At 39.7% G+C, this 17,818-nt stretch overlaps 2 protein-coding genes across 2 annotated transcripts; one reads left to right on the top strand and one right to left on the bottom strand.

Annotated features, from left to right (window-relative positions):
- The first annotated feature begins 146 nt into the window (after positions 1-146).
- Positions 147-7,645, top strand: LOC108067494 (proteoglycan 4). The gene is made up of 5 exons (XM_044394896.2): positions 147-404; positions 2,714-3,049; positions 3,113-3,193; positions 3,450-5,864; positions 6,288-7,645. The coding sequence occupies exons 1-5, from the start codon at positions 317-319 to the stop codon at positions 7,397-7,399; spliced, it is 4,032 nt and encodes a 1,343-aa protein (XP_044250831.1). The 5' UTR covers positions 147-316; the 3' UTR covers positions 7,400-7,645.
- A 481-nt stretch (positions 7,646-8,126) lies between these two features.
- On the bottom strand, positions 8,127-13,365 carry rho-6 (rhomboid 6). The gene is made up of 4 exons (XM_017156452.3): positions 13,090-13,365; positions 10,613-10,756; positions 8,852-9,031; positions 8,127-8,778 (listed from the first exon to the last, which is right to left on the bottom strand). The coding sequence occupies exons 1-4, from the start codon at positions 13,327-13,329 to the stop codon at positions 8,557-8,559; spliced, it is 786 nt and encodes a 261-aa protein (XP_017011941.2). The 5' UTR covers positions 13,330-13,365; the 3' UTR covers positions 8,127-8,556.
- Positions 13,366-17,818: the final 4,453 nt, after the last annotated feature.

The following is a 17,818-nucleotide window of genomic DNA, read 5'->3' on the forward strand; positions in this document are numbered from 1 at the left end:
AGCCAAATGGGCATGCGCACCGTTGGCCGCTGTCATTCGAAAGTTGCCTCTGCGTGACACACATTCGGAGCATTAGAGTTGGACTCTTCTCCGCTCTGGCAGACAAGTTGGAGCGCTGCCCTGCCGCATCTGGGAGTTATAGATATATATATATATATACCAAAAAGGGGGACCGGCAGCCAGGGGATTATACTCTGGCCTGGGCCCAAGTCCAAAGTCGGCTCTGTTGCATTATTCATGCTCTTCGGCGGCATCCACATCGACATCCAGAGCCACATCCAACGCAACGCAACGGGAACGGCATCCACGAGCGAAGATGACGCTGCGCTTAGTCAGCATATTATCGGCGGCATTACTTCTCCTTTGGCCCGCACAGCTGGATGCATTTATCACACCGAATACAGGTGAGTACGGGACGGGCTAGCGGATAATGTCTGTGAAATGTGTGGCATTGGGTGAGGTGGAGATGCAAAGTCTACGATCCATAGCCGATCGGTGGAAAACTAGCCGATGATGTGGAAAATTTCATATCGAATATTTTGATTATTTCTGACTAATTTTGTAGCCATCAAGGGAACTCTAAAAATACAGACAACATTTCATTTTAAAACAAACAAAATTCGGGATCTAAATTTGATAATTTATAATCACCTCAGAAATACCACCAAAAAATAATTTTAATATTATTGGATATTATACTTATATTACATGAATCATTTCCCTACAAGTGCATTTATGTTACATTTTAATTAGAAGGAATTAAGACATTTAGATTTTAATAAAATTTTGCTTCCGTATTTAATTTAAATACTTTTTGTTAGCCAGTTCATAGCAAAATGAGATGCTAACTTCTCAGTGACACTTTAAACTCTATACACACAGCAACTGGGTTGAGCAAACTAACAATCTTACGCCCACTTGACCACAAGGAGTTGATAGGTTCTTTTTGCCGCATGGCAATTATTATTCCAATCAAACGGCATGTGGTTACAGCAATTCAATCTGAGCCTGGGACATCAGTGGAGTCCAGCAACTGCAGGGATACCCTTTCAGAGCACTGTTTATGGGTCCCAGCAGATGAAACCTGAGGGCAGGGTGACCAACAAGCCGGCAACTGGCATGCGAGCCCCCTTAGCGATTTTTTGTGGCTCCCTATCAGAGCTTCACAAAGGATATATGGGGGCTCTTAGCGAAGAGTCCATCAGAATCGCTGTTTCAGCCACCAAAGTGCCAAACTAGAGAACAAGAGCCTTCAAATACCACAAACCTGCCTCTGGCAGAAGTGAACTCTTTGAAGGGGAAACAATTCGACTGCTCGTTCTCTATGAAAGTGATGCGACTCAAAGCTTTTAGTCCCTATCATTGAAAGACTTGAATTTAAAAGTATAACAAGAAAGGAAGCTACCTTCGGCCAGCCGAAGCTTATATACCCTTGCAGATAAAAGAATGCTCACTCGGTGCAGTTCCAGGGATTCCAGATTCAGCGTTTCTATTTATTTAAATTTTGTTTTTAAGTAGTCAAGAATCACAACGCCTACTTCCTACAAAGTTACAATGAATTTTCTTATATTTGTTTGAATATTCCTATGGGAGCCTTAAGATATAGTGGTCCGATCCGGCTCGCTCCGACATATGTACGACCTGCAATAGAAAGAAGACTTTCGGAAAATTTTCATCGCGATAGCTTTAAAACTGAGAGACTAGTTCGCATAGAAACGGACAGACGGACAGACAGACAGACGGACAGACGGACAGACGGACAGACGGACAGACGGACATGGCTAGATAGACTCGGCTATTGGTGCTGATTAAGAATATATATACTTTATGTGGTCGGAAACGTCTACTTCACTGCGTTGCAAACATCTGACTGAAATTATAATACCCTCTACAAGGGTATAAAAACCAATAGATTTTCAAGGTCGAGATTTGAAAAAATGTATTTAATTTTATTACCAAAAACAAGAGAGAACGCTATAGTCGGGTTGGTGTCCCGACTATCTAATACCCGTCACTCAGCTAAAGAAAGTGCGAACGCGGGTTGGTGTCCCGACTAATAATCGTAACTCAGCTAAAGGGAGTGCGAGGGAGATAGATATATGTAGATATTTTGATTGCGTATAACTTTTTAATGAATGGTCCGATTTGAAAAATGTCTTCTACATTTCGATAGGTATAAATATACACAACAAAATTGCATTTATACTTCTCGGAAATCGTTAAAGATGTGGGCGCAGGACCCATTTTAAAATCGTTAGTGGGCGATTGTGGGCGTTAGAGGGGGCGTGGCGCTCGGCTAAAATAAACTTGCGCTGCGTAGGAAGCCAAAGAATATGTGTGGAAAATCTCAACCTTCTAGCTTTTGTAGTTTCTGAGATCTCAGCGTTCATACAGACGGACAGACGGACATGGCTAGATCGACTCGACTAGTGCCCCTGATCAAGAATATATATACTTTATGGGGTCGGAAACGCTTCTTTCTAGCTGTTACATACTTTTGCACGAATCTAATATACCCTTTTACTCTACGAGTAACGGGTATAATAAACTATTTACAAGACGAAGCATTGTGTATTTTCATTTCAAGTTTTCTGTGTGTCAACCATTTTATATTTAGTTATTTCTATCTTCATAACAAAGAAGTGTATGTTAAAAAAAATAAATTTTAATATCTGTTAATTTGAGAAATTTATTATAACAATTAACCTCTCAGGCTGTCACCACAATGGCACTTGGTTCGCGGACAAATCGGTGGTCCCCAGCATGGAGAAGTGCCTGAATTGCCAGTGTAACCGAAAGACGCTGGTGTGTCGCCTGAAGGTCTGTCCCGAAATGCCCATGCCACCGCCCCGAGGATGTGTGGTGGTCCAGAAGAAGAGCACCTGCTGTCCCTTTCTTTCCTGCGCCAGATTGGATGCCTTCTACAAGATACCCACCAAGCGTCGCATCATCGCCTATTTGGATCACTATGAAAGGGAGTCCATTGATAGGGTGGTCAACGATAACATGCTGCAAAGACGATCAGATGATTCCGACACGGATCTGTTTGGTGAGTAGTTGATATACTCTTGATGGTTTCTTTGGGTTTTAAAATCTATCGTTTTTTTAACAGTTTGCGTGAAGAACGGCACAGTCTACAAGTCGGGTTCTGCTATGTCATCATCGAATTTGTGCAGCTACTGCTATTGCATAGGTGAGAATACTTATACACAATAAAAAAACTTGGTAAAATTAACCAACCACAAAAATTGTCAATTCTACCAAATAGTTCAAATAGTTACTTTCACAACAACAAATACACATAATTAGCAAGAACACACACCTATTTAATTGGTAGAAGCGACAGTTTTTTGTGGTTGGGGACTGTATGACAATTTCCCACCATATTTTTTCTTGGTATGTAGTTTAGGTAACCAGAAATTATTGATTTTCCCCATTTTCCACAACAGGTGGCACCGAGAAGTGTGTGAAGCCCAAGTGCATGCTGCCCGTGGACGGTTGCAAGCCCATATTCGTGGACTCCACCTGTTGTCCCGTGCGATACGACTGCAGCAGCAAGACGTCGGGGAAGTCCTCGCAGGAGGTGCGCTACAGGAAGACCTCGAACAAGCACTTCCAGCGCATGTCGCAGCGGCTGCAGCGCAATCGAGGCTGCACTGTGGGCCCCCAGTTCTACGCGGAGGGGCAGAAGATGCGTTCGGATGCGGACAGGCCGTGCGACATATGCTTCTGTATCCGGGGAACCAGACGCTGTGCCCCCAAGAAATGCTCACCGGCGCTTAAGAACTGTATTCCCGTGGTGCCGAAGGGTCAGTGCTGTCCATCGAGTTATGACTGTGGCAGCCAGAGGGATTATCGCAGGTCGCACAACTCGCGACAGTTTAATCTGTACAATATGCTCTTTGGCAAGGAGGAACCGGAGCCACAGGAAGCGGCCTTAATACCCCAGAATTCCATGGCTGAGAGATATCCGCACGATCGTCATCCCACACGGGCTCCTTTGGGGAATCCCCTGGAGGTTAGCAGTGAGAAGAGCATCATGGACACCCTACGCGAAGGTCTGGAGTTTATCGACGGTAATAACAACAAAATGCTGGCCAACAACTTGGATCTGGTGGGCATGGGAACCACCCAGGCACCACCACAGATGAGAACGGAGTCCTCCAGTGAGGAGGTGAGCAGCACTACGGCCCTGAGTTTTCTGGATTTGCTCTTGGGTCCCAGTACGGAGACCGCGGGGCACGAAGAGATCAGGCAACCGGAGTCAACTACTGTGAAGAACACACTCTCCTGGATGGACATCCTGCTGGGACCCGATGAGGATGAGCTGAACCCCAAAACGGAAGCTTATTTGGAAACTACTACCACTCTAACACAACCCGATGAGCTGAGGACTTCAACAAATAGCATTAAACGCATTGCAGAGGACTTTGATGAGCAATTGGATAGTGGAGAAATGGCGGCGGGTGAACTGCCGGCGGAAGCCCAACAAATTGGTCTGGCGAATGCCGGAATTTGGCCAACAACCGCGACGGAAGTTAAGCCCCCGCCGAAGGAGGAACCAAGTCTATTTAACGCCTTCATGGATGGTCTGTCCGGTATACTCGAAGAGCCACTCAATCAGAACTCCACGAGTACAAGTACAACGACAACCACTGAAAGACCAACCACAGTACAACACGCACCACCAATGTTCAGACCCCTGCCGAGTGGCAAGCCCCTTCACACCCGAATCAACTCGAAACTGGCTAATCTCACAGTGACACCGCCCATGTTGGTGGTGACCAGCAAATATGGTCAGCCGGTGACCCACAGAACGGCGGAAAAGAGGGTCAATGGAACCACCAGCGGCTCAGTAGCCAAAACCACTGAAAAACCAAGTGCTAGCACTACACAGCAAACAAAACTAGATACCACCATCAAAACCACAATGAGGCCAAGCACTACGGTCAAGCCCAAGCTGAAGACTACTAAAAAAGTCACAACCACACAAAAACCTACAACTCCTAAACCCTCTACTACAAAACTCACCACTCCGAAAACCACCACTCCGAAAACCACCACTCCGAAAACCACCACTCCGAAAACCACCACTCCGAAAACCACCACTCCGAAAACCACCACTCCGAAAAACACTACTCCGAAAGCCACAACTCCAAGACCTTCGACTCCTAAACCCACCACCACCACCACCACAACAACAACAACAACCACTGTACGAACCACCAGCAAACCGAAATTTAAACCTAAACCCAAACCTTATGTAACAAGCACTCCGAAACCGCTGGTGATCAAAACCAACCCAAGTATTTTGGAAGCCGAACCACTGGACACCAATGGTGAACCCACTTTGCCACCCAGTCTGCCGAACTTGAAAATAATTCCATTCCTACCAACCGATGCTGTGGATTCGGCTCCCAAGGAGAAGTATCCACCAAACTTCTATCAGCAGAAGGTGGCATCCGATAAGATGGATGTGGTTGGGTACGATACCATTGATGATTCGGTGGCTCTATTCTCGCAATCTCAGCCCAATCAGGCTGCCTACAAGTACAAGTTCAATGTGGAGGTTCCAGCAGTGGAATCCGCTCCAGAACCTGTGGTTCATGTGGGTGGCAAATATGAGGGCAGTGCAGCCTACGTTAACTTCGATTTCGATCGCCCGGTGGTGCCGCCCCCTCACAATGGCTTCTCACCGCCCACCGAAACGGAGGGAGGATTCATGCCCAAGGAACCGCTCGTTATCGATGGGGAAGTTCTCCAGGAGCATGTCACCTCGAGTGGAACTGATAACTTCCATGTCACGCAGCACATTATCGATATCACAGCATCGGGGGCGCAAACAAACGATACTGCTTCGATAGGTGGGTTTTATTTTGACCTTAAGCACTCTTCCAAATGTCAAACTAAGATACTAAGGAAGAAAACCGTTCTAAGTCTTCGTAATGAATCTATCCAATCTGATTTTTGTTTAATTTAAATCAAGATTTCACTTACGAAGTACTAGAATATCATTAAAACCACAATTTTACACTTTGTAATATAGTCAGGATTATTTACTCAAAGTTTTAACAAAGGCTATAAAAATAAATCAATTACTTAGCTTGTAGGTAGTAGTCATTTTGAACCCTTCCAATACAAAACCGACTAGTAAAATCACTCAACTTTTAAATCTGTTTAGGTTTTTGATTTGACTCAAAGATATGATATGCTTTCAATGAATTGAAAGCGCTGCCATTATCTAGATTATATCTAAAAATGTTTGTTTTGTTTTCCCCCTTTTTCAGAAATCACCACACCCGATCCCTTTAAGGATGTCATACACACAGAGCCGTCGCCCAATCTCGATGAATTAATCGTTGACAAGGCGAACAAGAAGCCGAATGAGGAACATATCGAGACCGTCACTTTCAGTGTCAGCAATTCAACAGCCTCCTCCATATCGGCATCTACCAGCAGCTCCACAACAACAACGATGACAACGACAACCAAAGCAACAACAACGGAAAAGGAAACCCCCCTGATAGATAAATATGAAATCAATAAATTAGATAAGCTCTTGGATGAGCTGCTTGGCATGGAGTTGTCCAAAGAGGAGGTATTGAGCAGCACAGTGCCTGCCTGGAAGCAACTGCCAGCGGCAACAGCAGCGCTGGCAAAATCATCATCAACAACAACAGCAACACCAGCAACAGCAACATCAACAACAGCAATAGCAACAAGCACGCCAGCAACATCGACCGCAGGTCGGCCAACAGCGACAACACGTGCTCCGGCCAAAAAGGGAAATAGTAAAACGAAAAACAAACAGACGAACGGCAATAGACGCAAAGTCCAGAGTGCCACGCGACGCCAAAGCACAGCGGCAACCACTAGAGCCCCTCCGCCAGCAGCAGCAGCAACATCATCTGCGTCAACAACCACGGGGCAGCCCACAACAACGAAGGGCACTCTGCATCCATTTTTAAATTCGCCGTTCGACAAATTACCCTTCATGGATACCAGCTATGAGGTAAGACCGCACCGATTGCAGCCGCAGCAGCAACAGCAGGCGTTGCAGGCACCGCAGCAACAGCAGCAACATGAGCAGCCACCGCAGCAATTCCACCATTACCAACATGCAACACGACCGCTAACAAGCATTCCACCGGCAACATCCCCGGAGGATGTGCCCCAGGATTTGGGTTCAGGTTCGGGTTCGGTTTCGGGGGAAAGAAATAGCAGTGGAGGAGGTGGATTTCCGGGTGGCGATGATCCACTCGGTCAGCTGAAATTGGCGGGCTGCAACATTTACGGACGCATGTACCGGGTGGGTCGGATTATCGTGGAATTATCCAGCCAGTGCCTGGAATGCAAATGCACCGAGGTGGGCGTCAAGTGCGGCCCATTAGACTGTTAATTTAGATATCCCCGAATGATCGTAATCCCCCCGGGAGTGTATAGAGGTTAAGTGTCAGTTCGTAGCAGTATGCTAATCCCTAGCTGTAACTAACTAAGGGGTAGTTAGGTAGCCTTCTCTAGACGCTAAGTTGTATTATAGAAAAATTACAATAATTTCTTTGAAAACAAATCACTTATCTTTAGCAAGGCATTTATAACATACATAAATTAGGCTATGATTAAGAAGACAAATACATTAAATATCTATAATAAAATTAACAACAACTGACTTTCAATATGTTTGGCAAAAGGGGTTTTTATTAAATTATAAGCCAAAATAATTAATTTCACTTACACATTTCTGCGACCTAAAATATGATAAATATTTATTGCATTTCAACCTTGTTGCTACATTGTCAAATAACTAATTGCAAGAAATTAATAAATACGCACAAATTTATGTGTGTCAATCTCAAAGTTTGGGGGAGACATTCCACAAATTGATTTGGTTCTAATTGCACACTGAAATTGGTTATGGAATATTTATGAAATGCCTGATTTTTAATTCCACATTCAGCGAACGCTTTAATTAGCCAAAACCACTTGATGAGTAATCGATTAATTAATTCAATAGAGACACCATTCAGTTAACAAGTGTAGGTCAATTAATTGAGTGGCAAGTGAACAGCACATAAAAACCAGCAATAAAACATTGCCCACCCTTTTATGAGGTGTAAAATAAATGTTTATTCATAACACCGAAATTATGCATGACGAACAGAGAAAGAATAATAAGTTTACAACGAATTTTGTGACCAAACAATTAGGACAGTCCATAAAAGAAATAAACTGAATAATTGCTGACTATTCCATTAAGGATGATTGCTTGATTGTCAGAATAATAACTGCTTAAATGATTCAACAAAATTTTTTCAGTAAAAGTAAAGAACAATTTCGCAAACAAATTTTATAAAGTGATTTATAATTTTGATAAGACTTGGCTGCGAATGCTCTAAGAGCTTAAATGTATTTTATTAATTAGTGGACTATTTGGCTGATGTAAAATCCATTTAAAAGAGATTTTATAACAATAACAGACTTATAGTAAAATTGACTATAATATACATATTTTCACACTTAAACTATAGAATTTATAACTAATCACCTTATTTGAGACTATACAAAAATGGCTCTATGAGTTGATGGACGGATGCGACGGTAGGCGATGAAACCGCACAGAATTCCGGCCACGCCCCCTGCAATATGGGCCTCCAGACTGATACGCGGATTGCGATTGTGATGCTGGCAAAAGTGGTTTATTGTGAAGCCCACATCGCTGAGGAACAAAATGCACAGGGAGGCGATGCGGGCATAGCGGTGCGACAACTGCGAAAAGTTCTATTCGATAACGTGAATAGGGAGACGTGTAAACATTAAATCAAAACTAAATTGCGGTTTCCAGCTGACTGACCAGAACCAGGTGCGGCACATGGCTCCCCAGCATGGCGTATACCCCGGCGGAAGCCCCCATCAGGAGGAGATGGGGCTGCAGCCAGGCGTTGGCCAACGAACCGGCAGCGCCACCCACGATGTAGACCACGGCCAGGCGACAGTGACCCTGCTCCACTTCCAGGCAGATACCTATAAAACACTGGCAGAGACATTAACCTTTGTTAGTAGCACAATGCAACAACAGGTGGAAGCGATGGTAACTCATTTTGTGGTTATAAATATCAGTGAACTAAGTAACTTCTTTATGACTTTGAAGTAAGCCTCACTTTGTTTTAATTTAATCCCTTAATCTATTAAAATATTTGATTTTGTCAAAAATATAAAAGAGGAACTTAAAACAACCCAAATATAATTTTGATACTCGTTAGGTATATTATTTGAAAACATTATTACCCTGCAGGAAACGGAATCAGTTTTGGACTATTAAAATACTAGTTGGGTCAAGAAGGTTAACTAGTTCAAGTTATGTCCATTTCCATGTAACGAAGTGGTCCATTTTTCATATGCTTGTCGTCGGAAACAACTAGTCCATTTGCTACTAGTTTTGCACTAGTGACTGTTAACCAATTTATAGTTACAGCTGTTGAACTACACTCAAAAAAATATTTTCACGAAAAAATTAAAAATAATCTCTAAACCATCAAGTGATTGAATTTCACTAGTACTTGACGATGCCTAACTTGACGCTCTCCTAATTTAGTATCCAATTAATAGGCGCGGTCCTTAGAGAATTTCTGATAATTATTATGTAATCAAATACAGTAAATGATAATTAAATGGAATTAAAACAAACTTACATTTTTTGAGGCAAGTCGCCCTCTCTAGGACTTGAACCCGGGACCTTTGGATTTGTAGGCACACTAACTGATTGAGCCATACACGCATCACATTTTGTAATGCCCTAACAAGGTTTATGAATTTTAGTGTGACATAATTCATAAACAGTGATTTTTCACATATATATTGCCTCGGACAGATTAAACAATGTTTAAAATAAAACTAAAGCATCACCTAGCAAACAAAAAACAAAAAAAAATGTACAAAGACTGGGGATTGAACCGAGGACCTCGAGTGTTTGATATGTTTAGTGCTAAATTCCTCAAGACATGTACACTCTAGGCTATATTTTTGGATCATATGTGTTTCATTTGCAACTAGTTAAATTCCAGTTGCCTTTTAACTAGACCCTAACATGTATTTGTTCTACCAGTTAAATATTTTTAAGGTTTTTTTTTGTCAGAAAGGTACTAGTCCGAGACAAGTTTCTTTTTTACTAGTTTTGTAATAATCATTTTTTCGACTAGCACAAATTTTCTAGGCCCTGTGTAGTCCAAATGCATTCAGACAAATTCCGGTTGCTTTATATTAGTTGCATAATTAGTTGTTTTTCAGACTAGTTTTCATTTTTTCTGCAGGGTAAATAATTATTATTTGGAAATTATTTTTATTTTTGCATAAATACATTCTATTACATTAATTTTTCCAGTATAATTTAGTCATTTAAATCAAACAAAATGTACGATTTACACCCTTCGATACCTTTTTATTAAATTATGAATAATATAAAAATTTGAATAAATAAAAATAATAAGTCTCATATAATAGTTCAGTTTTTTCTGGGCTTAGTTTAACTCGTATCTAAAATAAAACCCATTCATAAGTTAAATCTATGGAGTTGTATCGTATATTAAATTTGTATAGTCCGAATTTATGTGCTCACCTGTAGACAAATGTTGAGACCCAGGTGATAATAATCGGAATGTAGCAGCATATAGGTCAGTAATCGCCAGTACTCGCCGATCCACCCAGACTTAAAGATCAGTCTTTTTTGCATGCACTCATTAGCAATCCAGTGCAGTGATATCTGTTGAAGTGTAAGAAAAGACAAAGGGAAGACCTTTAATTGCATGACACCGTACTTCAAAATATTTTCAAAAAAGAAGAAAATATGAAGAGAAAGTAATTTGACGTTTTTATTTATAATTTTCATTTACATTTTAGTTATTGCTTGATTAAGTTCCTTGATCATTCTAAACTAAAAAAAATATCTGTTTTATGGTAGGACCAGGAAAGAAACTGGAAAGTGTTTTGTTATTAACATCATAAATAATAAGAATAATATTAATGTTAATTTTATTCGGACTAGTTTCAGTTAAATTGTAACTGACTCATTTTTTCTTAAAACTTCCCAACAAACTTTGCATAGCAAACAGATTCCAACCGAATTTCTTTTGGTTGACTATACTCATTTTGGATAAGCTTGTTTTAAGAACCCCGATAGCGATGTGAAATTCTCTGAAGCGCCTGCTGATATCTTATTCTTATGAATGAAACACTGGCCATTACTGTTGCTGACAGCTCAACAAGTTGAAATTAGTGGTCTTTGCCTTATCGAAGCACCCGCAACTTTGCTGAACAGTGTCATGGCAACTGACTGTCACTTTCGCTCAATCGATCGACACTTGGCCAACTGAGAAGTGCGAGTGTTGAGTTGAGATGCCGCACAATGTGCGCCGCATGAGTTGACAGCAGCCACAAAAACACGGCTGCGACACCAAATCGGTGCAACATGCATCCCGATCCCACCAAATATGACAAATGCCAGAGCTGCAAGTTGCGGCATTCGATCGGTTCGATCGATTCGATGACTAAAATGGCAATATAGCTAAATCGGGCCAGCGAAGCGTCGATTGTGCAATCATTACGGAGTTGTGGGTTGGGCCTAACAATAAAACCTTACCGATCGCCGATCTGCATTATTGAGTGTGCAGAGTGAGTATCTGAAGTATGCAGCCAGGTATCAATTAATGAGCATAGCTCGAAATGGGTCACACTTGTGGGACTTTGTTAGTCAGCGGCATTGGTATTGGCAAAGAGCCAATTAGTAATCAAGCGGTTAAACACTTGTTATCAGGAATCACAAAGAATTACCTTCATGAATTAAGCAATAAGGTTAATTTGATTGAAGTACATTACTTAAGACCTCACACTTGTTGTCAGAAATCACTAAAATAAATTTTAAGAATTAAACTTTAAGGCTAATTCGTTTTAAATATCTTACTTAAGACCTCACATGTACAATTCACTGCGAGTAAATACATCCCAAAAACATATTTAGGTAAAAAAAGTTCTAAACTAATTTAATTGTTTGCAAAGACTTTAAAATAACTCGGGAGACTATAAAATGACTGCTAATTAGTAATTACTTTTAAAATGGACTAATCGAGTACAGGTTCAAAAACACAATTAGTGCACAGCAACAAATAAATAAAAGGTAAATTAAATTTTTTTAAATATTTTCCATTATCAACATTCCATTATGCCTTTCCATTATATTTTTGTTAAATTCACATATCTGACGTCAAGCTCAATAAAATCATATTTCTATTTATAATAAATATACATAAATCAGATATATTACTTGTTTTCCTCTTAATACAAACCACAAACAATTCACAAACATAAACGATTGATAAAATTTTCCAGTGAATGGAAATTCATATGAATTGAAGAGCAATACTTTATGGAGCACTCACACAATGGCACCAGCCACGGGTAAACCAAACAAAAACAAACGAATTGTTTTGATTTAAACAAATCAAGTGAAATAATCTTTATTAAGATGCGGAATGATAAACAGAAATTCTTAAGAACACTGCTGCTTATATTGTTTCGTTCAAAAAGAAAATGAAATTCAGGGCTTATCAGAAGGAAAATATCACCAGCAACTATTCACGTTTATAACTTAATTTTAATTAATTTTAGACATTTCCTGTCTAATATTATACATAAAATATTAATGTTATTATTCAATTAGAATATTATGTTGAGTAATTCATTAAATTACTCATTGAACTTGGATTTTCGGGGCACAGAAGCACAATGTTTTCTAACCAAATCGGGTCCTGTTATCAGCTGGAAGCAAACGAGCACATGACATTGTTGAATATATGTAATTGAATTTCTAGCAATCAACAAGTTTTATTATGGGCACCACAAATAGTTTCACCTTTGACATCTTCACAGGTAATTTATTAGCTTACGTATTTTCTTATCTATTAAAAGATTTTCATCGTTTTTAAATGATTTTCTGAATTAAACGCACACACATCACTCATACGCCACGTTGCCGGGTAAACAAAAAATAAAGAAAAAAAGAGACAATCGAACAAGTGGAGCAACTGCATAAAATCGAACCTGCATAAAACACATCAGCAAAATAAACCAGGGCACCCGCCACACTCGCTTCCTCCTCACATGGCCCACGTCAACCGTTTGTGTCAGGTCATCAATGAAATTCTTTTGCAATTCGGAGCGCGAAATGACACTCGCCGGATTGCCATCCGAAGAAGTATCTGGCAGCAGCAGGAGCCTGACATCCTTGACGCTATTGTTATTATTTTCACTGGCACTGTTGCTCTCCAGTTGGGCAGACATAATGCGATTTGAAGTCGCCGACAACCGATGCGCGGAACGTTGAACGCGCTACTAGGCCGAGTGGGTGATTGTTCTTCCATACCGATCCATTCCATTCCAACCGAATCGCGCCGGCTGACGGATGACTAAAATCAGTACGATCAGTGCGATTCAAAAACTGAATCTTACAAAGCATGCTTTTAGGCGAGTGAGGGTTCGAGTCTTGGCTGGAAAAGCAATCTTTAGCTTAATACGAGCCTCAAATAATTGTAATCCTTTATATTAACTTACTCTTGAAATAACTGTACAAATTTGTTTTCAAGATCTTATGTTTAATACTTGCAACTGTTTTTTTTTAAGAAATTGATAATAAAGTGAAAACTATTTTAAATTTTTCCCAAATTTAAAGTGGCTTGGCAATGTTAAGATCAATTTCTTGTCTTCCTTTAACTTATTAGTTACATCATTTTAAAGAATACAAATGTTGGGCTAAATAAATAAAAATGTATCTGTTTATTATTTCTACATTTTTAAAAATATATTTAATTTTACTTAACTTACTTAAGTACTTAATATTTATTAAAAGGGTTATGGGCAATGGACAGCCAGTAGTCATTAATCAGCATTAGCATAATCAATTAAATAGTTTTGGGCAAGTGCTGCAAGCTGCAATAACACAGACACACAGCGATTCCTTCTGGAATCCATAAGTTTGTCTGCGGCCAACCGCTATGCAATTTAATATGCTAACCAACTTGTAGCTCGAATTTAATTTGGACCAGCCCCAATCCTTGGCATTTGACATTTTAAAGTGCACAGAAGTTGCAGCCATAATTCCAACACGCCAGCGACTTGTTTACACTGAAATGTGGTGAAAAGCTTTCGCTCTCTTTTTCCGCGCTGTTCCCATCTCTTTCGTTCTCCTACAGCCGTCTCTTTCACCGCTTTGCTCTTTCGGCTGGACACGTGGTGGGCGTTAATGGTGGGAGGCGAGGCGGCTGTCAACACCGAATGCTTGGTTATGAATGGCTTTTAATGAAATATTTATGTAACAAGCAATGAGGAGCACTTTTGGCTTCTGGGCGGAAGTGAAAGAGATAGCACCAATGCGAAATAGAATTGCAGAAAGAGACGGGAAGAGCACAAAAGCGTTGGAAATAATTGTTTGGCTAGTTAAGTTTGACGCAACGTTGAACTAAGATAAAGCAAACACATAAACGAGGAAACACACACTTGACACACCACACAGCCATGGAAAAATTCATAGGAATACTATCTGAACTTAACTAATGAAAGAAAAGGACAAACAAAATAATAATTATTATTTTTATATATTTTAAAATTTCAAATGTTATTTTTTGTTTTCTATTTTAAAATTTTATATAAATATGATGATTTAGGAAAACTAGAATTTTATTTCTTCAACCGCAACCATACATAACCGAATTTATCTAACTGTTTGTCATAAACTTCCCTGACTGGTTGTGTTGCCAAAAGTCATTAACAGTCAACGGCTACGGGCCACAAAAGCAGGAGATGCACCCAAAAACAACAAATTGACAAATGCGGCAAGGCCAAGGGAAAGCGGGAAAGTTGGCTAAGCCAGACACGAAACTTATCCCGGCTGATGTGTCTGATATGTCTGTGTGGTTTTATTTGTTCGCCCCCGACTTACATGCCTGCGAGTCAAAGGGAAAAGATCCCTTTCCTTTAAAGGCTTTTAAAGGCCGGTTTGAAAGCTGTGGAGTATTGTGTATAAAGGTTTCTAAAATCTTTAAAACATGTCCATAAACTTTAATTAAATATTAAAAATATTGAACAAAAGGAACGTATTTTAACATTTATTCTATAATATTTTATTAACTTTTGTAATTTACATCAAGTCTATACTGACTAACATTCTTTGTGGTGATATATTTCCTTCATTTGAAAGATTCTTTTGTAGAAATATTTTTTGCTTACAAAAATACAGCACTTGAGAACTTTTCGCCTACGAATAACTCAGCAAATGAGGAGCTTCAACACGCCAGTAAAACCCCAGGGGCCTAACATAATTTCGGTCCCTGCCCACTTGGTCGGGTTCCCCTCGAACAGGACCAAGATGTTCCACTTTAGCAGCGCCCAAATTCCAAAATGCTAAATTCCCCCCAGCCAACTAAAGGAAGCAAAAAACGTTTAGGCAAATCTGTGGGCCAAAATCTTGGGCAAACAAGCTCATTACAGGCCAGCAAAATACAGAAAAGAGAAGTAAAGCCAAAATAAGACGGGAGAAAATTGTAAGCGAGGCAACTAAGTGTGCCACATGATTGAGTGACTTGCTTCGAGCCGGAAAAAGGGGGCGTGGCAGAGACTGAAGACCATTACGGTCACAGTTTATGACCGCAATTTTATTGATACCGCCGAAGGAAGCAAATACAAAATAAAATAAAGCAACCCAAATCGGGTAAATCCGAGAAGCCCCAAGGAATCTCAACGGATTGCCGGCTATAAAGCGCAGTGGGAACATTTCTACTCGAGAGTTTGCCTGCATTGTTGGGCGCTTTTAATACGGACACCATACGGAAAAGCCTCGGATGATAAGACGCAGAGCGAGTAACGACATTCTCGAAAGGCAAATATTAACAAGCTTCGTTTCATTGGCTTAGCATGTGTCTACGATCTAGAGATGGTATAAATGTAATAAACTGGAAAAATACCATCTATCACCGGAATAATAGATCTCAAATCGATATACAACTTCTAGTAAAACCTTTAATGTTTTGTACATAATTGCAGTTTTTATTGTTTTAATTTTTCGGATTGATTGATTGAAGAATGTCGTTGCATTTTAGGAATATATTATTCAAGTTATTCATTCTTACGTCTTGAAAATAAATATAAAAATTTTATTGTGGCCAACGAGTCGAATGAGTGATTTTTGTCTAAACAGTATTATCGCTGTAATGTAGAAAATTCTCTGTATATTATGTAGCAATAGTCTCCATAACTGTATTAATAAATTTATTTAATTGACTTGTAATTTTTATTTTAAATAGAAAAACATATTAGTTCTAAAATTAGTTCTGGCTTACGAGACGTATGAGTGATTTTATACATATTGCTATATATTTTAATTTTCTAGATGGATAAATATGTGACAAATTATTTTATTGGAAGTGTCATTTTTCCAAATCGAGTAGTAAATATATTAAATGAGAATTTCTTTCTAAATTTAGGCAATTCTTTAGAGATTTGTGAAAATTATCTTTAAAGTCAAGGGGAAAAAAATCCTTCCAAAATACATAAATTAATAATCGCTGTAGTAGCGTGCCCATAACTTGTCCATCTCTAGGATACATAGAACCCTACTGTTATGCGGTCTATTGGGCGTGCATGGGCATAAGTAAGATGCGAAGGACGTTTCCAGGGAAGTCCTTCCTTCCCAACGCAGAGACCGTTTGCCAAATATGTGTGAGTGCGTGAGTGTTGGTTGGTGCGTGCCTCCGATGCAAACTCAATTATTAACTAAGAGGGCCAAAAGGCATCTAGCAGCCGGCAAACACCTTACACTTTGCCATTGCCGTCTTGTTTTAGTTATAACTGTTGTAAGTCTCTTTGCCCAAGCCGATTCCCACTTTTCCATTTCCTCACCCTCACCTCATGCTGACTACCCAACTCAGGGGAAATTTGCATTTTATCATCTCATGGTTTTCGGCCCGCTTTCCCCTCACCTTTTTGCATCCCTTGTCGCCAGTTAATTCTGCCAGGAAGGGCTTTGCTTTTAATTGGTTTTCTCGGGCGAGAAACGTCTTAGCTAGTTGGCAGCAAACGAGGGTTAAGGGCGGCGCGGAAGAGGAAATGTTGTCTCCGGTGTTGTCTTAGTTGTTAATTTAGTGTTAGGCGGCACTAACTTATAATTGTTTAATTAGCATGTAAAATACGGGGAAAATATGTGGAAATTATTAGATTCCAAGGACTGAACACAAAAGCTGGGTAAGAAAAGGAAATGGTAGCATGGGTATTTGAATACCGTGGAAATTGACATTAATATCCATGTGTGCTGATAAATGATTAATTGAATAGTTTAGTTGGTAAGTTCAGTTAGTGTTAAATTTTAAACACTCTGGTCAATATAAAATAAAAAATTGTTTTATGCCATATTAAAATAAATATAATATTGGTAATATAATGTTTTTCCCTTAATTATTTTCAGTGTTGCTTACCCAACAATATTATTAATCAATAAGTTAATAGATCAATTGTTAAAGCACTCAAAAAAATGTTTACTATTACTAAACTTTATAAAAGGGCTGAAGTGTTTGCACAATTATTTACATTTCCGTCGTTAAAATTATAGTTTTAAAAATATTTTCATATTTTTTTTTTGATTCTCCATTAACACTGATTAGTGGAAAACTTTTTATATGTAATAATATTCACAGCCCTCTTTTATTTCTCGCTCACTCATTTCTCATTGTGCACAGTTCAGTTCACATTTAATAAGCTAAAAGCATTTTAGGCTCCCCGCCGA

This window comes from Drosophila takahashii, chromosome 2L (assembly GCF_030179915.1).
Source record: "Drosophila takahashii strain IR98-3 E-12201 chromosome 2L, DtakHiC1v2, whole genome shotgun sequence".
In the NCBI taxonomy this organism is placed as follows: Eukaryota; Metazoa; Arthropoda; class Insecta; order Diptera; family Drosophilidae; genus Drosophila; species Drosophila takahashii.